The 23,196-nt window shown below is 37.3% G+C and overlaps 1 protein-coding gene across 2 annotated transcripts; it reads right to left on the bottom strand.

Annotated features, from left to right (window-relative positions):
* Window positions 1–1,413: 1,413 nt before the first annotated feature.
* CUNH15orf61 (chromosome unknown C15orf61 homolog) lies at window positions 1,414–8,520 on the bottom strand. Of its 2 annotated transcripts, none has more exons than XM_019647252.1 (2): window positions 8,007–8,520; window positions 1,414–3,797 (listed from the first exon to the last, which is right to left on the bottom strand). In XM_019647252.1, the coding sequence occupies exons 1-2, from the start codon at window positions 8,452–8,454 to the stop codon at window positions 3,670–3,672; spliced, it is 576 nt and encodes a 191-aa protein (XP_019502797.1). In that variant the 5' UTR covers window positions 8,455–8,520; the 3' UTR covers window positions 1,414–3,669. The 2 variants fall into 2 exon arrangements, with proteins under 2 accessions (XP_019502797.1, XP_019502798.1); XM_019647253.1 differs by having other exon boundaries at window positions 8,109–8,518.
* Window positions 8,521–23,196: the final 14,676 nt, after the last annotated feature.

Genomic DNA, 23,196 nt, shown 5'->3' with positions numbered 1-23,196 from the left:
ATACTCTGTGGACTGTGGTCACTATCCAAAGCACTTTTTACTGCAGGGAAAGCTCTTGTGAAATATTTGTCAAGCACATAAAATGGGAAAAAGTGAAATATAGTAATTAAGATTTGTGTTCTATTGATTGTGTAGCCAAAGTAATTTTTCATTACTCACATAAGATTTAATAAGTATAAGTAGTTAAAGATTCTGACTTGGCACTAGTCATTAGCATGTAATTGAACTAGTAAAAGAGATCAGTTAAAGCTGCGTTGATTACCACCTTATCTTTGAAATGCAATTAAAGACCTCAATCATTGCAACAAGATTTGATTGTGCAGCCTTTATTGGACATTGATCTTTCAGCAAAGTGCAGTAACATTTTCCATTAATTTACAGTAACACAGTTTAACTGTGATACCCTAGACTGTTGACCCAGGTGAGATGTAATGCTAAGTACTTGTTTAGGTTAAGATGCCCCCAAACATCATTACTGTCTGAATGTAAGTGCTGAAAAAAAGTAGATACCCGATCCACTAGCTTTAGGATAAGGTTTCTGTTATCTGCATTAGCTTTTAAATGAAATGAAACCAAGATCCTTGTCTTTATGTCATCCTGCTCATTCAAACGTCATTCATTCTTTAAGAGTTATTTCATGAAGAATTATAGATGTCCTGAGATTATGTTTTGAGTGAATATAAATGACACAAAATAAAATGTACATTTAAAAAGAAATACATATGGCTTTTATGAATTAAAAATGTTTCAATTTTTACTGGTCAATAATTAAAATATTAGTGACTAAATATGTATGATGAAAGAAATTATAACAATGTGTATAATTTGGTATGTTATGACATTAGCATTGAGAAACTAGGGATTTTTGTATTCAGAACTTCTTTCATGCTCCCAACTCTGTTACTGAATCTTCATGGTGGTTCACAACTTACATAGGAACTAAGAATTTTGACTGGGAATGTCTTCCAATACAGGATAATTGACTTGTATAAAAATAATAATAGAAGAGATGCAAGATTTTATACTAAAAACACACCTTTGCTAAAAAAAAGTTGTGCCTAGATTATTTTAAAGACAAAATCTCATTAAAGAAGTATAGGCAGAAAAGCTTTTGGTTGTTTCATTAACTAATATCCAGAAGACTTAACTGATATCCAGAAGACTAGGGTCCACTTGGAACCCTGCTTGCCATCTCAGGCATAACCGCATGTGTACAGACACACTCACACAAGATGCTTTCAGTGTCTTCTCCTTTCTTCCTCTCACATTTTAAAAATCCTTTTATTAATGAATTCATATATAAATATAGATCTGTATCTATATCTATATAAATGGAACAGAAGGATGAGGATTACAAAAATAGCTTTTCTGAAATAAAACTTGACATTTAATTACAAGTATATTCATGACACATTTTAAGGTATAAAGGTTTCTTGTTTTGTCCTCAAATTACAGGTGGAAAAAAACGAAGCCACAAAGGAGTAGAGTTGTTAGCTTGAGGTCAAAAAGTAAGTCAGTTCTAATACTAAAAATAGAATCAATCTCTTGACATCCAGCATTTATACTTTATCCCTTTTAGGCCACAATGCTTTGATGTAATATCCAACTTGAAAGAAAAAAACTTAAACCATTCCTGTTCAATGGCAAACATTTTTCAGACTAAAAGGTTCATAAGACTTAATAAATCCTATGAATATTTTAATATTTGAATCATGCCCTTAGCCATCACCGAGTTCATCCTTCACCATGATCAACTTCATGAGAGCAAGAGGTCTATTGATTTTCATGTAATACAAGAAAATATTACATTTGCTTAATTGTTACACAGTGAGCACATCAGACAAGAAATCAAGGCTCTATTTAATGCTGCAAGCGGAGAATTACAGAGATCAATAGGGTAGTTTGTCAAAGATGTTCTCCAAGGAGACTTACCTATCACCATATGGACAAGAAGTCACACTGAGTATAGCTATTGAAAAACAGGTAAGCAGAGTCAGCACTACAAATTATCAGAAATCAAACAGGCCACTGTGAAAAGAAGTGCAACTCTACTGAAAAGCTGTATTTATAGTCTGGTAATTAAAAAACATTTTATCAGCCTTGTGTTGGGACCAAACCTTTACAACAAGTATTGACAAAACCAGCAGCAATGAATGAGCAGTATTTGACTTAAAACTTATGAGCTATAGTTATTTAACTTTGCCCATTACAGAGGAAGTCAGTTCTAGCTTTCCTTGCAAAATGCTAATAGTCAGTTTTATTATTAATGAAGCTTAATGTAACACTATCTTTGTGTAAGCCATTCATTTAACTAGTGTCAAGCACATTCTTCTGGACTAAATATATTGGCATAAGTACTTCTTTGATTAAAGTGTTAGTTAGAATTGCTTTTAGACAAGTGAACACTACATATATTTGCAGAACAGTTCACTCTCTGAAGCTCATTTAAAATGACTACCTTTAACGAAGCCAGTTTGTATTACTTCATGATTCTGGTGCCTTCACCTCAATCACTTCCTTTCTCTAGTGATTTGCCAGAAGCAAGCACCCAAATGTTGGTTAGATTGAATTTTATATTTTGCTACCAAAAAATGTGTAAATGTTATAGAGTATCAGCAACATATTAACATAAAATGATATATAATGTATGTTTGTAATTATGGGAGAAATCATAAATCTTAAACACCCATTGGTTTAGAAATTAAATAGTTCTTAGTTCTCCCTAAATTACTCCAAATTTCTGAAATTTACCATTCGTCTGGGTATTTTGTAACTACCCCCAAGGATAAATTTTTTTTAATGACTTTGCTTTCAAAAATGCAATTAACTTAATAAAATTCTAATGCAAAACTGCCATCAGGTCTTTAAAATTTCAGCCCACTTCCCATCGCCAATAAGTCTATGGATATGTACCATTTGAGCTAATTGCTTTTATAAAGTTATCAAATTTATTTTTCTGCGTGTTTCTAGATATTAATTGTTCTTACAGCTTTATCAGCATGGTATTTTAACTTTTAATAAGTCTTAATATCATTTATCTTGATGCGTTTACATTTACCAATTATTATATTTTAAAAGGTAGTTGGTATTGGATTCTTTAGGCAATGAGAAGTTTCTACATTATACCCAGACCTCTCATCCAGGTAAATGGAACAAGAGCTTTAATACATTTCCATTTAAAATCCTGGCAGCTGAGTAGTTTAGATTTCAGGTTGCAATTAGAATTCTCATCAATTCTGGATTTGCCAATGATATTATATTATCTCCACCATATACCCTAAAATCCTCTACTTTTTCCAATGTTATGTAAAATATTTTTCCCCTCCCTTCTTTGTGTGTCTATATTTTCTCTTCAAAGAGAATTTAATACCTAGCTATAGAATCTATATATGTTCTAATCATTTTTTATCTGTAGTTTAATCTAGTTCTAGGAAAAAAATTGGTATAAGATTCATATGTTTCTAGTTCCCATTGACTAAAGGGAGTATGTAATATATAACAATGTGTGAAAAGCTTTGTCTCTTGAGAACAATGATTCATCGTAAAGAGCCAGACATTGTAGAAAGAACAAGGTGTTTGCAAAAGTTTTATTTTAAAGGATCAAAAATAAATATTGCACATTCACACAAGAGAAAATCCACTAATATTTATGTTCTCCAATGCACACTTTCAATACATAGCACCTTCATCTTCTTTATTTAGAAAATAAACTGTTATTGGTCCATAACTGGTATGCACAGTCTCTGTGACTCTAGCAAATAACCAGGAGCCAAGTCCGTATAATAAAGTTGGAATACCTAAAAAACAAATGAATATGTTATTTATGAACATCAATGCTTATTAACCATGTACCCATATATTTGTCGTGGTACAAATCACATAGCACTGTTTAGCAATGTCAACAAATTATAAAGTTATAAAAATATAAGTAAATATTAACTCTAAGATCTCAATTTCATCTATGTTTGTGGAACATAGTAACAACTGTGTGAGCCTAGAGATTTTTTAAACTATAGATACAGCTGGAATAATTTTAATTCAAAGCACTTTATAAGCACTAATTCATTACCTCCAAGCAATTATGAAGTAATTTTATATTCTTTTTAAAAATAAGCAAACAGAAAATATTCATTAGTTTAGTTGTAGATGCTCCTGGTTACTGCCCTTGAGGTTAAATTACTAGGTCAACTTGACTGTACTTTAAGTTAGACTGTAACACTGATGGCTAAAGTAACTTTTTTGTACAACTTAAAAGAAACTGGGTCAAACAGCTGTCTTCAAAACTAAGGCAAAACCTAGCTCTAAGGAAGTGTCTTATAACAGGCATGAGAAAGAAACAACCCATTAGTATTTTTATAACTGATTGGGAAACAATCTTATTTAGACCTATTTGAAATAGGTAGATTCCAACATGTTTCTTCCTTGGAATATTTCCATTTGATAAGATTTTCCTGTTATATTTACGATTAGTTGCCATTTGTGATACACGAAACTAAACATACATATATACTACCCTGAGATATGAATTAAAGCACTCATATGCATATGACACTATGGTGGACACAAAACAAACTTTCACAGTTCCTATCTTTTTTAAGGTACTTATTTAGAATCAATGACCATTAACATATTAAAAGCATATGTATAAAACCACAGGCACATGAATCAATAACAAGTATTCTATATTCTATGCAAGTATTAATTTGCTCCTATGTAGAAGTTGGACAGAAAATGACAATTTAAAAGAGTTTTACATTTGGAAAATCTCTTTCTTTCTAATAGAGAAATCAACACATCTCAGGACCAATCGTATTACTAAATTTTTTTCTTATTTTTCTGCAAGAGTATATTTGCTATGTTATGCTCTCTTTGAGTGTATAAGTGTACTGAACTATTTTGTGCTTATTCCCTGAAGGTGCATTCAAGCCACTGTGATGCCAAAGATTAATCAGGAGAAGGATCACTAGCTGGCAATGCGAAGAGGCAAAAATGCCCATTCACGCTGGCACCTCTCTATTTTTAGGAATATACTGGGTCACAGCTTGTCACTATCACAGGGTTCCCTGGAACTTTAATGAAACCTTTTACAGTATATTGCCTTCTTTGCCTTAGTAATACCCAAAATAACCTCTAAATGCCCCAAGGGAATGTTACAAAAAAATCTATAAAAACTAGCAACATAAAGCTACTTATAAATCATTTAACCAAAAAGGAAAAAAAAAAACAAGTGGGGGACTGGACAAGAGAAAAACAAGAACAAGATAGGTAGAAGTGAGCAAGGAGTATAGGGAGCAGTCAAAATAAAAAATAATTAAAAAAAATGATATCAGTTTCAAAAGCTGAAAATCAATGGAGGAAGACAAAAAAGGCTCTAGAAACAATTATTAATTTTCTAAATATACTAAGAGTAAAAAAATATAAAATAATGCCTTTTAAACCAATTCTAAGGACATAAATTTAAAGAATAGCTGGTGACACTGAAAATTTTGTTTTACAGTATTTGTTACAGTTTTCAGTTAAATATTTGGTCAATATTTTTTCAGCTAAAATGGAGGACTGATCAAAGATTACTAGCTTAATAACTACATTTTCTCTTATTAAAAAACAACTAAGAACCATTACCAGTAATGCTGTTTCATAGGGGATGGAGTTGTGATATAGGAGTCAGAAATTCTATGTATTTTTTTCAGCTGTCTATTTAATGCAGTCAGGCTAATATGCTGTATAAGATTTGCCACTTATATAATTTACACATTAAAAAAACAATTTTCTTTGTAGCACATATGCTTTAAAGTCTACAAGATTCCATGAAAAATTAATTTTTTCCCAGATTGTCTGAAACATATGAAAGTGAAAGTCGGTTCTTTGCATGATAATTCATTTTGAGTCAGCTGAACAGTAGGTAAACCACTGTCAAATTAAGCACTTAAAAAAAATTAGAACTTTGTATCAAGTCTCTGATTACCCATTCATTCCAATGGTAAGTTGCTTTTCTTAAATCTCAATCTACTTCGCAGCAGGATTCCTAGACTGATAAACCATCAATAAAATGTCAGCTTCCATTGAAGGAAAGGCAGAAGAGAAAGAGAACAAATAGTGAGAGAGAAATCTGTATTATTTACAAAATGGAAAAATGAATTACTCTGATAGTTTCTCATTTGGAAGGGTAGAAGACAAATAAAACCCTGAGTATTTTTATTAATAGAATGCATACTTGTGATCCAGAAGGGCAGTTGTACATCACAGACTAGGGAAGAATCTTATTATCTAGTTCACAATCCCTACCTTCAGACAAAAATACAAAGTAAACATTATCAAATTAGTGAATACACTACTCTTTATTTAAAAAGTCCAGAAATAAATTCCTTTATTAGTATAAGCCAATTTGTATTAAAGCATGTATGAACAGAAAGTTTTCCTTTTTGTTTAATTGAAACTCTTATTCCCATCTAAGCAGGATTTTTAAAATTTTTAAAAGAACACAAAGACCAATCACCACTCTTCAGCCTTCCACATAAGAAACAACAACTGCTGTTTCTCTCCTCAAAAGGTTTTACTTTTCTTTGTGAGAATGTTCTGGGATCCTACTTTTCTTTGGATTTCTTTCTATCTAAAAGAGAGGCCCCTAATCATTAAGGTGTTCCTAAAGTGTTAGGTTTTAAACTGTGAAAACTTAAAAAAAAAGGCATTTGGCTCATGTTATACTTTTCCTCCAGTTACACTTTTCCTAACCTACTACTCTTTACATTTGGAAAGAACGATTATTTTTTTCTGATTCTGAAAATGCTAAATAAACTTTTAAAAAAACTTCTTCTTGAATCTAGTCATCACTTGTCTTTCCAAATAATTTTGAATTGAATTTTCTAAGTCACCTCACATTTTCAAATTCGTATGAACCTCAAAATTAGTGGGTATGCTCTCTCTATATAGTCCATCAGCCAAACAATAAGACATTTTTGTGAAGGATTACACATTGCTAGATAATCTTCCCTTTATTGGACAGAACCCAGGGCAGTCCCGGTGGAGCAATGGCTCAAAAACCCCAAGACTGACATATGTGAATTATAAGCAAAAATATACATACCATATTTAAATTTAATGAGCTATCAGGCTATATAACACTAGTGCAGCTGCTTTAGCTTTAATTTGGGTCTTAAAAAACTGGTCAGCTCCCAAGTCTAGATTTTGAATTACTGAAATCTGGATGAATTTGATATCAGCTAATTTATAGGTTCGAAACATCTTGAGGCTTATTTTCCATTGACGGGTAAAAGATACACCCATGTCAATATTCATGCCTCTTCTGTCATCAACCAGAAGAAAATAGGTGTTTATTTTCTTCTGGTTGATGACAGATGCTCTCAGAATTAGAATATTCCTATGAAAACCTAAAAATATTACAGAGGCAGTTTTTAAAATATCTTTTAGGCTTAGCACCTGAGGAGGCGAACATGACTGATAACCGCTAGTGCTTTTAGTAGAAGGAATTTGCTGGGATTTCCTATAAAGAAAACAAAAAACTTAAAAGGTCGTTCCAGTTTTTATCACAGGGAACGCACGCACAAAGTGATGTTCATGAGAAAGAAGCCTGCCAATGCAATAAGACATTTTTAACTTCAGAGCCGCTTTCCAGTGGCTTACACCCTCCTTACTGCCTAATGTAGGAGTCTTCCCAGTTAAGAGCGGCAGGAAGCAAGGATGGGATGTCCCCTCCCCAGGGGGGTGATGCAGGGCGATCCCTCCGTACAGGCCTGTGGCCAAAGCCCACTTTACGGGGAACGAGTGAGTAGCATCAACTTAACCCTGATAAGCACCTGCAGGGTGGGAAATACAAAAGACCCGAGCCAAGGCCAGTGCTGGATGGGTGCAGTGTGAGTGGGACGCGCAGGCAGTATCCAGTGTCTGGGAAACCCGACAGCAAGGGGGTTGAAGCGTGGCGAGCGCGTGCTCCCGGGCGAGCCGGCTCGGGGCAGAGGAAGGCTCCTCCGGAACCAACGTGGTCTGACCTTGGGCCGGGGTCTTGGCCTCCGCGCGAGAACGTTTGTCGGCGTGCTTTGCAAACAGTGGGGCCACTGGTGGGACGTGCTTCACAGGCCCGGGCCACTCACCGAGGTTGACGACCTTGAGCGCCGTGAAGAACCGGTCCTGCTGGGCCAGGTCCTGCCAGGGGGCCTTGGAGCAGTGGTACTTGATGAAGGGGAAGCAGCCGGTGCGTAGGACGTGGTAGTTGGCGCCTTGCACCGGCCAGTTGAAGTGCGATAGGCCGAACTGGTCGTTGCGGACAGCGCTGTAGGGCACGCAGAAGGAGGTCCAGTGCGGCAGGCGCCGCTGCAGCAGGTGCTGCGTCAGCACCTCCGAGGCGCGGGGCTTCGGGCGGGAGGCGGCGCCCGAGGCCCAGGGCCGGCACAGCAGCAGCCGGAGCGCAGCCTCGTGGGCCCTTCTCAGGGCCTCCATGGCCGGCCTCCCCGGGTCCCCCGCCCCTCGGTCACCGTGGGAGCGCGCGCCGCTGGGGGCGGAGCCGCCGGAGCGCGCCCGCGCGCGCCCGTTCCCCGGAGCGAGCGGCGGGGACGCCCAACGGGCGCCGCGCGGGCGCGCGAGAGCCCCCGGGGCGCGGCGGCGCGTGCGCACGAACGTCCCGCGGAGTCCTGTGGAGGGAGCGGAAGGGGTCCTGGCCGGCTCAGTGGCTGGCACCTTCTCAGGGATCCGCGCCGGGGTTGAGCGTGAGCAGCGCAGGGGAGGTGGTTAAATCGTCCCGTTTGGCCTCATGTACTTGTTAACAACCCTGGGGTTGAGGTTGGGGGTCGGGAGCTTTTATCAGTTTGGCTATGAAGAAAATTAAGGCTTAAAACAAATAACCACCTTAATGAGTGACAGAGCTCACACCTGTCTCTGTTCCAAGCCCTGGCTCAAGTGAAATCCTTGTGTGGCGTTGAGGAAACACTTGAGAAGATGTGCTCAGAGAAGTGAATTGAAAGCCAAGGCCCTAGATTTGCATTGGCTGATAGGGAGAATTATGTTTAGGTCTTCGCTGTCGTGTTCACTGCTTAAAATAAGTCCCGGATATTTCAAAATAAGTTTCTGTTTTTAAAAAGTCCAGTGTCTCTCCCTGTGATGCCCAGATTCGTACCACCACTTATCTCCCGTCAGCCTGGTGCACGCCAGACCAGGAGTGTTTTAGTTATAAACCTTTAGAATCCTCAGTCACCCATTATCAATCTATATATTACTTTAGAAGAACCTTTTCTCAAACTTTGCAGCCTCTTGAGGTAACTTGTATGCACCTGCTTTCTAAAGAAGCATTTCCTCTTATTTTTCTAAACTCATCTTGTTTGGAGAAACTACACACACACACACAGAGGGTGCCAAAAATATATATATACATTTTAAGAAAGGAAAAAACCGTATTAAAATTATGCTGATGGTAACCACTTTGAGCACCTCTTGTAATTGCAGAAGTCAAACGTACTTGTATTCATCTTTTGTTATCGGTATATATTGAGTATTACAATTTTAATAGTTCGTTCCTTTCTTAAAATGTGTATATGTTTTCTGGCACCCTCTGTATATATGATGTGTCTGGAAAGCGCTGTATGTAAATGAGATAATTATGTGTAAACACCATATAACATTTATTATGTTTTGAAACTCAAGGGGAATGTAGGACAGTGTGGCTCATTCTTACATTCTCCAGTTTTTACTGATTGATTCAACAAACAATGATTGAGCACCCACTACCATGTACCAAATCTTGAGGGACCTTGTAGTTATGCAAATAATGTGAAATTTACCTTCTAGGAGTCCCTATTATTGGGTCTTCAGAAAAGTCATGACGCATGTTTGTAACAGATGGCACTAGTTCATTTTTGGAAATACTAGAGTCATTCGCATCTATGTTATTGCTATGTCATTTGACAGCTGACAGTTCTAGCTTCATTCTAAAAACAAATTGAGCGATTTGGTTGAATTTTGGAGATTTTACAACAAGTTAAAGATGGAAGGCCAAACCATGCACTTTTGCCATATTTTACTGTTTTACTTCCATAAAGGGAAGAACACGCATCAACTTGTGAAAAGTTGCATAAAGTTTACGGTGACAGTGCTCTACAAGAACGTCAGTGCCAACGATGGTTCACGAAATACCGTGCTGGTGATTTTGATCTCAATGATGCTCCTCAGTCAGGGAGGCCCACCAAGGTTGTTGAGGACAAAATAAAGGTATTGATCAAGTCAAACCCACGTTACACGACACGAGAGATTGCAGGAACATTGAACACCCATCATTCAAGCGTTCATGACCACCTGAAGAAGCTGGGATATGTAAGCAAGCTCGATATTTGGGTTCCGCATGAACTCAAAAAAGTTCATTTGACAGCGTGTATAAACATCTGCAATACGCTCATTAAACGTGAGGAAAATGATCCTTTTTTGAAGCGACTGATAACTGGTGATGAGAAGTGGATTGTTTACAATAATGTGGTGTGCAAATGGTCTTGGTCCTGACGTGATGATTCGCCTCAAATGACATCGAAAGCAGACATTCATCAAAGGAAAGTTATGCTGTCAGTATGGTGGGATTTTAAAGGTGTTGTGTTTTTCGAGTTCCTACCAAGGAACCAAACAATCAATTTGAATGTGTACTGTCAGCAACTGGACAGTTTGAATGAATCCATCATCCAGAAACACCCAGAGCTTATTAATTGTAAAGGAGTCGTGTTCCATCGCGACAACACCAGACCACACACAAGTTTGATCACCCGTCAAAAATTACTGGAGCTTGGATGGGGTGTGTTGCCACACCCACCATACTCACCTGACCTTGCGCCATCAGACATCCACTTGTTTCGCTCTCTTCAAAATTCCTTGTGTGGTATAACATTCAATTCAGATGAGGCTGTAAACCAGCACCTTGTTCAGTTTTTCGCAAATAAAGACAGGTCCTTCTATGAACGAGGAATCATGAAGTTCACTGAAAGCTGGCAAAAAGTTATTGAAAAAAACGGGCAATATATAATTGATTGATCTTTGTTCCTTATATAAATAAATGACCTTTGAAAAACATAGACAAATGCATCATGACTTTTCTGAAGATCCAATAGATAATAACTTTAAAAAGATTTTAGGTGGAGGCATGATGTGGTTAGATTGGCATAGAAGTGACTGAAGGGAGGCTAGGACAGGAGTCAGGGAGGTGATTCAGCATTTGATTTTCAAGTTAAATTTTAAAAAGCACTGGAGTCCTTTTTCAAACAAAATCTGTCAAGGACCCTCAATATATAAAGTAGATGAAAGTTTGTGTTTTATTACTAAACATTTATAAGTTCCAATTTTTAATATTAACTTTATGGGTAAATAAAAAACAAAACAGTGAGGCTGGTATGTTGTTTTCTTGGGGGTTTTCTTTTTTGTTTTTAGCCAAGAAGGAATTTATTGGAAGGAAATTGAGTAGCTAAAATTATAAATAAGAAGTCTGCAGAACCAAGCTCAGAAAATGCATTTTCTGGCCCCACTGCCACTGGACCCTTGACCCTGCTGTTTTATGCTTGAAAATTTTGAAGTTGAGGGTTACGGACAACAGTTGCATTTATAGCAGCTTCAGGACACTTTTTTTTTTTCAAGATTTTTTTATTGGGGAATTGTGGGATGGGAACAGTACTGGGGAATTGGGGGAAGAGGAACAGACAAGTTGCTGTCTTTTTGTTCTTCAGTCTAGTTGTGGAGGACATTGCTTCACTGGCCCATGATGGTACTGCCATCGCGTGCTTCCCGGGCGAGGAAGATCAGTCGCCGGCTTCTGGATGGCCACTCACGGCAGCTGCTGGCTGCTCACGCTGGCTGCTGGCTACACACGGTAGCCCATGGCAACCCACTGCAGCAGGGGCTGCAGCCTACGCCGTCGCCGGCGACTCATGGCAACCCAGCTCCAGGTTGAGCTGTTGTTCAGCATCTTAGCTGTGGAGGGCAGTGTCACTGGCCCTCATGTGGGATCCGAACCGGGGCCCTCTGGCGTCCCAAGCCAGCTCTTAACCAATGCTCCACTTGGCCAGCCCCCAGTTTATTTCTTATTTCTCTGTCTTGGTTGTATACTATCAAGAAAACCCTGATCCTTCCAGAGAAGTAGAAACAAGTGAGAGTGGATTTCAAATGATTCACCTGGAAATCCTGTGAATGCGCTTCAGTTACAAAGATGGCAGGTGGAGATTAATTCTGAGATCTACACTGAAATGACTTAACCTCAAATCAACAGTGGGCAGTTTTGCAATACGTTAAATTTTGGCATTATATCTCCTTTGGCAATGTAATAACCTATTTTTAAATAAATGAAATTTGAATCAAACATTTGTGAAGCCTCTGAAGCATGTCTCAGAAACCTTAGGTTCTATGGCATGAAAGGTAAAAACCACTGATAAAGAGAAGCAGAGATTTAGATAGATTTCACTGCATTCTCTCATGAAAGCTGGGAAAAGGCTAGGGGTTGAAGGATTTCTGTTGGAAGATGCTCTCTTGGAAAAGTCACATCAGTGATGAAGGTTTCCTTAATCCTAGGCTCTTTGACTATCTCCCTCTCTTTTCTAAAGTAGGAAATTCCTCCAAAGAGAGCTGGTAGATGGTGGACCACACTCAGGAATTCAAGAGTGTTTGAATGAAGTATTACCCTAAACTAAAGATACTCATATAGAGCTAGAGAACATGACTTCTGCTTGATTTTCTTTTCAGTTCTAATTCTTCATAGCCGTGAAACAAAGAGCCTTAGAAGTTGGTATTCAAAAGCCTAAGTCAATGTTTAAAAACCAATGTGTCCAATAATTTAGAATTAAATGTATGAATACTTAGCTTTCTGCAAAGTGTGTAGAAATGGCATATCCCTTAGAGGGAACCCCTTAAAATATTATAACTATAAAGAGTGATACAGTGTATACCATTTGGCATGCGCATGGCTATATCATGCTGCTCCTTAGAAAGAAGGTATTTAGCCTTCTCGTTTTTGTTTTAAAGGTACCTAGGACATTGTAGATGTTCAGAATATGTTAAAAATGAGTTTTATAGAATTGATAAATTAGAATATATTGAAATTAAGAATTATTGTTCATTGAAAGGCACAGAGTGGGAGAAGTATTTGCAATACATATATCTGACAAAACATTTGAATCTGGAACAAATCATTAAAAAAAGACAATCCAGTAGAAAGGTGGACAAAATGTTTGAATGGACTCTTCACAGAGGAGAACATCCAGATGTCCAATACACATGTGAAAAAGTGCTTAATTTCCATTATTATCCAAGAAATAGAAATTAAAACCACAATGTAATACCATTACACGCCCAGCAGAGAAGCTAAAGTAGAAAAGATGCGAAGTACTAAGTATTGCTGAGGATATGCAGCAATTAGAGCTTTTATACACTGGAAAATTTTGGAAAAATTTTTGGTAGTATATATTGCCGCTGAATAAACAGGCATACCTCGTAGTTTTGTGCTTCATTTTATTGCACTTCACAGATGTTGCATTTTTTTTTTTTACACATTGATGGCAAGACCCTCCACCAGCAAAAAGATTATGACTCGCTTTATTGTGGTGGTCTGGAAATGACCCTGCTGTGTCTCTGAGATGTGCTTGTATGCATACCTTATGACCCAGTCATATCACTCCTAGGTATATATTTGTATCTGTGTGTTCAGGCTGCCATAACAAAATACCTCAGACTGCGTGGCTAAACGACAGAAATTTGTTTCTCACAGTTCTGAAGACTGCAAAGTCCAAGATCTAGATATCAGCCAATTGTGTTCTTGGTGAGTTTTCTTTCTGGCTTGTAGCTCTGTCTTGCTGTATCATCCCATGACAGAAAAAGCTAGTTCTGGTGTCTGTCTTTTCCTCTTCTGATAAGGGCACCATCCCTATCAGATTGAAGTCCCATCTTTATGACCCCATTTAACCTTTTTCACCTCCTCATGGACCCCACCTCCAGATATAGTCACGTTGGGTATTAGGACTTCAACATATGAATTTTGAGGGGACACAAACATTCAGCCTATAACAATACCCAATAGAATTGTGTGCATATGTTTTCCAAAAGGCATGTAGTAGAATTTTCATAGCAGCATTATTCATATTTGTAATACTCGACCTGGAAATTACTCAAATTACTGCTCTATTAATAGTAGAGCAGATAGACAAACTGTGGCATAGTCACATGATGGAATGCTATGTAACAACGAGAAGGAATGGTTTAGAATCACATACAATGTGCATGAACCTCACAAACATAAGAGTGAAAGAAGCCAGACATTGAAGTTCTAACTATATGATTTCATTTATATAAACTATAAAAACTGGCCACAACTCATTTACGCTATTAAAAGGCAAGATAGTGGTCATTCTTAGCAGGTGAGATGCGGGGTGTGGTGGTGGGCAGTGACTAGAAGGAGTCTGAGGAGGCTTCTGGGGGACTGGGATTATTCTCTCACTGCCTCCATCTCTCCCTCTTTATTCTTTTGTTTCTATAGCTTAAAAAACAAGACTTTATTTTTTTAGAGTAGTTTTAGGCTCACAGAAAAATTAGGAGGAAGGTACACAGACTTCTCATACACCCCCTACCCTCCTATATGCATAGCTTCTCCCATTATCAATATCCCCACCAGAGGATATATTTGTTATAATTGATGAACCAACAAATTATTCTTCCTTGATCTGGTGTCTGGTTAAATGGGTGTATTCAGTTTGTGAAAATTATTTTAACTAAGCACATATGATATGTGCACTCTTCTGTATATGTATATCATGTATCAAAAAGTTTGAAAACAGCAATGAGTTCTACAGGTACTATTATATATTAACACATCCTATTATTAGCATTTATGAAGTATGTACAGAGAACATATATAGTGGACATGACCCAAACGTGACCTTGTACATACATAGAAAATTCTCATGTTGTTTATACAACCTTACTGTGAGATCCTGATTTAGTCACATATTTATTATAATATGATATACAAGAAAGTAGGGTCGGCATGTAGATTTTAATTCACCGCTATTCTCAGAAGAATTATAAACAAGATACTGGGTACATATGTCAGCATGTTGGTAAAAGGTAAAGTACTTATGAAAAGGGATATAAATGTTTGCATTTAGGATTTTGTTTACATTTTGAGCTTTAAGGGTTAAAGGAAAGAAGGACCATAGAGATAATTCATATTCCAGCTTGCTTTGGAAATTAAAAACAGATACCCAAAAGAGCCACCCAAATCTGCTAGGAACCTAAATCTACTTAATAGCTCAGGGCCTTCTAAGCCAAGCTCGGTACCAGAGGAGTGGTGATGAGTTACCCCTACAGCTGGATGAATGCTCATTGATTGTCCCCACTGTCATCAGTGGCAAACAGTGCTCATTGGTCCATTCCTATACCTTTGTGTCTGCCCTGGCAAAGATAATATACATTGATTTTATGCAAAGTTATCCTCATGGAAGCTCTGAGTTATGGTAGAAGTCATTAGGAAAGGAAGGAACTACTGTATTTTTATCTAGATCTTGAGTCCTCCTGTGGAACTGATTGATGTTCTGACAGCCCCTCCAGAGGCTGGCTGGCAGCTGGGGCTGCTGTTACAAAAAGCAGCAAGAAGAATTAACTCTGGTAAAACATTTTACCCTAAACATAGTGGGCACAGAATCTCATCCAAAAGCATCTTGTGTCTACACTACATTCAAGTTCTCCCCCCACTGGAATATAAACTTTTTAGGGACAGAGATTTATGTTTGTTTTGTTAACCTTTGTGATTGAGTACTTAGGACAGTATTTGGCGTATGGTAAGTGTTCTACTTGTTGAATAAATGAAAAAAAAAACGTGGGTAAAGTGAATACAAGTAGTGTGTTTGAGGGATGTTGGAGAAAAGAAATTACAATATGTAGGGTCAGTGGTTTTAATTTAATTAAAATTTTAATTTGGTAGTTGGAGAAATTAAACTACAGAATAGGTAAGAAATTTACTCAAAATCATATACCAGAATCAAGAATTAACATTCTGGCTTCCTAGCTTTCAGTGAGCTTTTCATTAGGAAACATTTCTATTCCTTTATGCTGTGGATGCTAGGATCTGGTGGCAAGGAGACATGTTCGTGAATTTTTGAAACCAGATAATGACTCATGCTGGTAGATAACACAATCCATTTTATGAGCATGTTACCAACATTACAAATCTTCATAATATGTAGTCATGGTTTGTGGAAGCATTTGAGAACATGGCCAAGTAAATTCACCTTGTCACATGATCCATAATTATGGTTCTAGCTTTGTAAAGTGAGCCATGTTTTACTAACAGATACATTCCTGAAATGCATGACATTTTTTTAAATTTTATTTTTAATTTTTATTTTTTTATTGTGAAATAAATATTTAAAAAAAATTAGTTTCAGCTGTACAACACAGTGCAATAGTTATACTTTTTACCCCTCAAAGTGACAACCCCTCCCCCAATCCGCTGCCCCACTTTCCCTCCCATATCATACATATCTATTACAGTTCCCTTCACTCCACTCCCACACTATACTCCATGTCCCGTGACTATATGTATATATATTCACTTATAATTGACATACAATATTATACAACATCAGCTTCAGGTGTACAGTGCAGTGATCAAGCCTCTACTCCATCCATGAAGCGGTCTCCCTAACAAGATATGTGACCATCTGACACCCTACAAAATATTTACAACATTATTAATTATATTCCTCAAACTATCTTTCATATCCCTGTGGCAATATTGTAGTTACCTATTTATGCTGTCTAACCCCTTCCCCTTCTCCCTCATCCCCACCCCGCTCCCAGCTAGCAACTTTCATATCAAATTCCTAAGATATTTTGGCTTTATAGCTGATCTTCAACTGACAGTGGCTCTGAGCGTGTTAGCTCTAAGTTTTTATGCCCCCTTCCCAGTCTCACTGTCAAGTAGTTAATGACCTATAAACAAATATGGAGATGCCTTAAGGGGGCTCTCCATTTAAAGGGGCCTTGGATCATTATATAATAGAAATATTGTAGTCCACCTGATCTATGATTCATCAGTTTACATTTTTGAAGTGATGTTTCACTGGCATTTTCAGATGGGACAGGTTCTTAATTTACTGTACAATAACATTACATTTTATCATATTTTTTCCTTTCAGGGGAAAACTTTCAAAAATGTTCATCTACATTTGTAGTTTCCATGGTGTGAAATACCCTTCTATTTGTGTGTGAATGGACGAGCACATTTCAGTTTCTTAAGCTACAAGTGGCCACAGAGGGTAATAACATCAACATAATAATATCGGCTAGTTCCTGAGTATTTATTCATGCTAGATAGTTTCCACCTATTGTCTTGTTTAAACAACGATCCAAAGCAGGGCTTCATTTTCCTCGTTTTCAAGCTGAGGAAGCTTAATGTCAGAAGTTAGAGAGGTTAAAATAGTCGCCCGCAGTCACAGAGCAGGTCAGTGGTGGAGCTGAGATTTGAACCTATCTTGGCAGCACTCAAAACCTCATGCTCTAAGTTAAAAAGAGTCACATGATGTCAGACTTAGATATAAATGTAGCGAACACAATTTAATACCCCTGAGAAGTCGCAGAATCAGTAAGGACACAAGAAATAGCATTCAAGATCCAAAATATGGTCCATCTAGTCCAAAAGTCAAAGGAAATTTAGGGACCTACATGATGACTCAAAAAAAAAACCAAACAGGGCCAGCCGAGTGGCGTGATGGTTAAGAACTGGCTTGGGACGCCAGAGGGCCCCGGTTCGGATCCCACATATGAGGGCCAGTGACACTTCCCTCCACAGCTAAGATGCTGAACAACAGCTCAACCTGGAGCTGGGTTGCCATGAGTCACTGGCGACGGCGTAGGCTGCAGCCCCTGTGGCAGTGGGTTGCCATGGGCTACCGTGTGTAGCCAGCAGCCAGCGTGAGCGGCCAGCAGCCGCAGTGAGCGGCTGTCCAGAAGCCGGCGACTGATCTGCCTCGCCTGGGAAGAGCGCAATGATGGTGCCAACTTGGGCCAGTGAAGCAACGTCCTCCACAACTAGACTGAAGAACAAAATGACAGCAACTTGTCTGTTCCCCTTCCCCCAATTCCCCAGCGCTGTTCCCATCCCCCAGTTCCCCAATAAAAATCTTTAACAACAAAAAACAAAAACCCCCCAAAAAAGAAACAAAAAAATAATTTTTCATAACTGGATCACTGCAAAATCTGCTGTAAAAGAACTATTTCTATGTATGTTGAAAGTACCTTTAAAATACGTTTAAAATTGAGAGCCACGCATTGAGGAGTTTGGGAGCCACCAACAAAGATCCCAAATCTAAGCAAGTTATCAAGCCCTAAAACTTGGGTTTTATTTGGGGAACCTGAATAAAGAGTACATGGGAATTCTTTTCTGTAAGTCTAAAATTTTATTCAGATTTAAAAGTTTAGTTTTAGAAACTTGGGTTTTAATGGAGAGAGAGCATCTGGCCATAATTTGAATGATATGAGTAATACTGCTGCTATGGCTAATAGGCACATTTAGTCCAAGCCAGCATTTCAGTGAACCGCAACTTGTGGTTCAGCTCTTTCTTTTTATTCCTTATTGCTGTTTCTAATAAAGCAAGATGTTAAAGCTAACTACATGCTCTATTAATTATATGAAGGTGAACTTGAGGCATATTTGTTACTGAAGATGATTAATAATTACCAGTTCTGCACACGTTTCTGGTGCATTTCAGTAAATAAACAGGGTACATTGTTGGGTAGTAATTGATTAATTAGCACATTCATCCTACACAGCCCAATGGTCTAAGGATGCTGAGTTTGAGATATTGCTCATAATTATTACAAGAAACAAATCTGTTCCATTTCTCAGTTTATTCTTCTGTACGCTAAGTTCTTTTTTTTCTAAATCGAATGTTTAATGGTTCAAAACCTTATAGGTTTTATTCAGATAAATCAACTCATGAAAAATTGCTAGTCATAATCTCAGAATCTTGTTTTTGTGTGAACTAGGGTGAAAACTTTTACCAGGCTAATTTTAACATGAGATCTTGCTGTTAAACTGGATCAAATACTGTAAATATAGGGCACTTCCCCACCACGCAGGAAATGCTCATTGAGCACCTATGCGCAACAGGGGCACTGGAATCTCATTTGCTTCCCAACCACATCAAATAAGCTCTGGATTGCAAGTGTCATCAGGTTAGCACTTCGCATCACCAAGTAAATATGCTGTGTAATCTTCAGAGAAGTATAACAGCATGTATCGGTCGCCATTTTAACTACACGGTAATTTAGGATATATATTTTTTTTCTCATTTATTGAGCCAGCATGTAGTGGAAAGACAGTTTAGTTGAGAGAGCTTTGGAGAAGGAGTCAGTGGTCCCGGGTTCTACTCTCTCAGTATTCTTTCTTAAGAAGTTATATGACTCTGGGCACATCACAACCCCCTTCTCTAAGCATGGATTACTCATCCGTAAAATACAGGCTTCAGCTAGGGACGATGAGGTACAGGGAGGAGACCAGCCTGCAGAGACAGATAGACAGAGGTTTAAGTCTGGACTCCCTATTGCTGGTTTTATTTTTATTTTTTTTAGGGAAATTATTTAAGCTCTCTGAGTTTCTGCCCTGCTTCCTTAAGTTTACCATAAGAATCAAATGAGATACGAAAATAGTTTGTAAACTATAAAGTATCATATGCATATAAGGCATTGTTAATATTATTATCTTAACTGGTTGACATTAGCATGGTGTGTATTTAAAGGATGCATCAGAATGCCCATGTGCTGGTCAAACAATAGGGAATTATTAACATCCTTTATTCCGTTATTAAAATCACACTGGGTAAGAATTTCCAATGTGTCTTCAGATTTTATTGCTAAGTGAAAAACACAGTCTGCAAAACAGTATGTCTGATACGATTCTATTAAAAATGATATACACAAAGATAAAAGAATATATATAGGATATATATAGATATATATGATAAAAGAACAAATGCAATATATATTAATTGAGCAACTTGTACTACTGATAGGCACTGTTCTAGGTGCTGTGGCTATATCATTATACTTACAATCCACTGGGTGAGACAGATAATAAAAAATAAATCTATTATGTGATACCACATATTGTTAATTGCTTTGAAGAAAAGTAAAGCAAGGTAAGGGGATAGAGAGTAAGGGCGCTGCTACATTAAAGAAGGTAGGAGGGACCCCTTCACAGGGGTGGACACTCTGACCTAGTGATGGCTGAGCAGAGCCTGAATGCCATGAGTGAGTGAGCCAGGCAAACCTCTGGGAGGAGAATGTGCCAGGCAGAAGGAACGGCAAACGCAGAGGCCCTAGGTAGGAATAATAGCAGATATACCCCAAAACCTTACCTGTAATTATCCCCAGGTGGTGAAATAATTGCTGCTTTTAAAATTTCTTCCTGGTACTTTCCTGTTTTTCGAAAGTTTTTCTTTTTTTAATTTATTTGTTTTTTTGAAGAAGCTATGTGATCCTATTTTTTTTTATCATAAGCAAATGTTCTATCATTAGGAAATTAAAAATACTCTACGAAGTAATCTTACATCAGCTATGAGTTTTTGTTTCCTTGGTTTTAGTGCCAAGAATCTATGAGTTGATGGTGAGAATGAAGGAAGCAGGGAGATTTCTGTCCTGGCAATGAAGTTTCAAGTGTTTTAGCCATAATGGTCAGTGTGGGCTTTACAGAGGGGTATAGAATTATCCTGCTTTCAGCTCCCTGTTCAAGCCTTGCTGCAGGGATGTCAGAACATTTCCTAGAAAAACCTATGCCTACCGGTGTGTAGATGCGGCCCAGGAAACACAGTGCATTTTAGGAGGTCTGTAAAAATATAGGATTAAAGGTGCCAGGTAAAACCAGTTTCACCATCTTACTTGTATGTCTCACTTACGCAGCAGTAAGAACACATCTACTACATAGCAAAATAGAATGTTACAAAACACATCTTCCATCTCATTTTGAGTCCAGGTACAAATTAAAGAAAAGCTCAGAGAGCACTCCAGCTATTCATCCTGTCGCTGTGAAGCAGATATAAAAAGGAGACATTCTCTGGCTTATACAGGGACAAAAATGTACATTTAAAGCTTTTATTGTCATTTCTATTCCATCTATTTGCACCAAGATCTTCAAGTACAGAAGGTACACATTTCATCAGTTTAGATAAAAATGCTTTCAAAATAAAATGTTCCCATTCCTTTAGGTGATTAGCAATACCTAAGAACTCAGTGCTAGAAAGTGAAAACCTAAAAAATGAAAGACATGATCCTAGTCTAAAGGATATATTTGGCTTGCTACTGTCATCAATCAAAATGATTCCTTCCAAGAGAAAACTGTTTGCATCGCAATGAACTATTTTAAAATGATAAAATATTTTGTAACAAGTTAAAATCATAGCCCTTTTGGATAGCATATGGGGGAGTTTAAGAGGTTGCACAAAGTCACAAAGTATTTTCATCCATTACTTCCAGTAAATGGAAGAGGAAGCTAGGAAAAGAAATCACCTCTTTGTATGATACATAAATTTTTTTCCTTTTGATATGTTGATGGTGGTGGCATAGAATAATAAAATATTAAAGCTGGGAGGAAGTCTACTATCAGTTCCACTTTCTTATTTTACAAACCAGAAAAATGGGGGCTAGGGAGGATAAATTACTTGTTCATTAAGGAAAGAGCGAAAACTAAAACCCATTAAGACATTTATAGCTTAAAGCAGATGTTATATGCATTACATACATATATATTTACATTTATATATATAATTACATATACATTTAGAATAACTACAAATGCCACTTAGTCACTATCTATACCTCCAAATATTTGCAGAAGCATTTATCCTTTTATGAATCTCTGCATTAGTAGATATAGCACTTAAGTCACTGTCTGGTGTGGATTCTAGAATATTCAGACTAAGTGAATTAAGTTCAGAATAAAACATTCAATTCATCGTGCTAGGGAAAACACTATTACTATCTGGTGGCAATTTTGGGAACCTGGAGCAGGGAGGTGGTTATGATATTCCCAGTCCATGTCCCTAAGTTCACTATCATTTTGGATAACAGAACTTAGAATGAAGACATTTATATATTTTTCTCTCCCAAACTCCTTCAAATTAGAGTTTTGTTTCACTTGCTCCACTAATTAAAAAGAAGTTCATTATAAAATAGAAAATACAGAAAGAAAAAACAAATCCGCCATTAAGAAGTAAGCATTGTTAACATTTTGTGGGTTCATCTTTACAGTCTTGTGTGTGTGCGCACACACACACACACACACACACACACATATATATATATATATATATATATACACACACACACTTTTTAAAAAGTCGTGCTATTTTAAAATATGCTTCTTCACTTAATAATAATTAAATATGATTTCATTTTCCTCTAATGTAACATGGTTGTTTTTTTTAAACAGCTTCTTTGGGGTATAATTGATATTCAAACACTGCATATATTGAAGGTATACGGTTTGTTAAGTTTTGGCTTAAGTTTTGGTCTCCAAGAGACCATTTTCACAATCAACATAGTGAAAATATCCATCACCCCTAGAATTTTTCTTCTGCTCCTTGTAATCCTCCTGCTCCTCTGCACTGCCCCACCCTACATCCCACATCCAGGCAACCGTTGACCTGCTTTTTGTCAGGGTAGTTTATATTTTCTGAAATGTTATATAAATAGATATGTGATCTTTTTTTGTCTGGATTTTTTTCATTCAGCTTATTATATTGAGATTCATGTCTTTGAGTTTATCAATAGTTCTTTCCTTTTCATTGCTGAGTAGTATTCCATTGCAAGGATATCCCAGACTTTGTTTATCCATTTACCTGTTGACAGATATTTGGGTTGTTTCCAGTTTTTGACTATTACAAATAAAGCTGCTGTGAACATTCACGTACACATCTTTTGTAGATGCTTTCTTTTCTATTGCGTAAAAGACTAGGAGTGGAATGTCTGGATCATACAATAGGTGTAGTGACATGATTTTTAAATGGCTATATATGGTCCCTTATGTATACCTATTTCATAATTTTGTAAAATATCTTTATTAAAAATATAGCTAACATACAATATTATATTAGTTTCAGGGGTGCACCATAGTTAGTCAACATTTATATACCTAAAGAAGTGATCACCATGATAAGTCCAGCAACCATTTGACACTGT

This window comes from Hipposideros armiger, unplaced genomic scaffold (genome assembly GCF_001890085.2).
Source record: "Hipposideros armiger isolate ML-2016 unplaced genomic scaffold, ASM189008v1 scaffold_110, whole genome shotgun sequence".
NCBI classification, from domain to species: Eukaryota; Metazoa; Chordata; class Mammalia; order Chiroptera; family Hipposideridae; genus Hipposideros; species Hipposideros armiger.
Note: the sequence above shows the minus strand (reverse complement) of the source record. Positions and strands in the feature narration are given on the sequence as shown.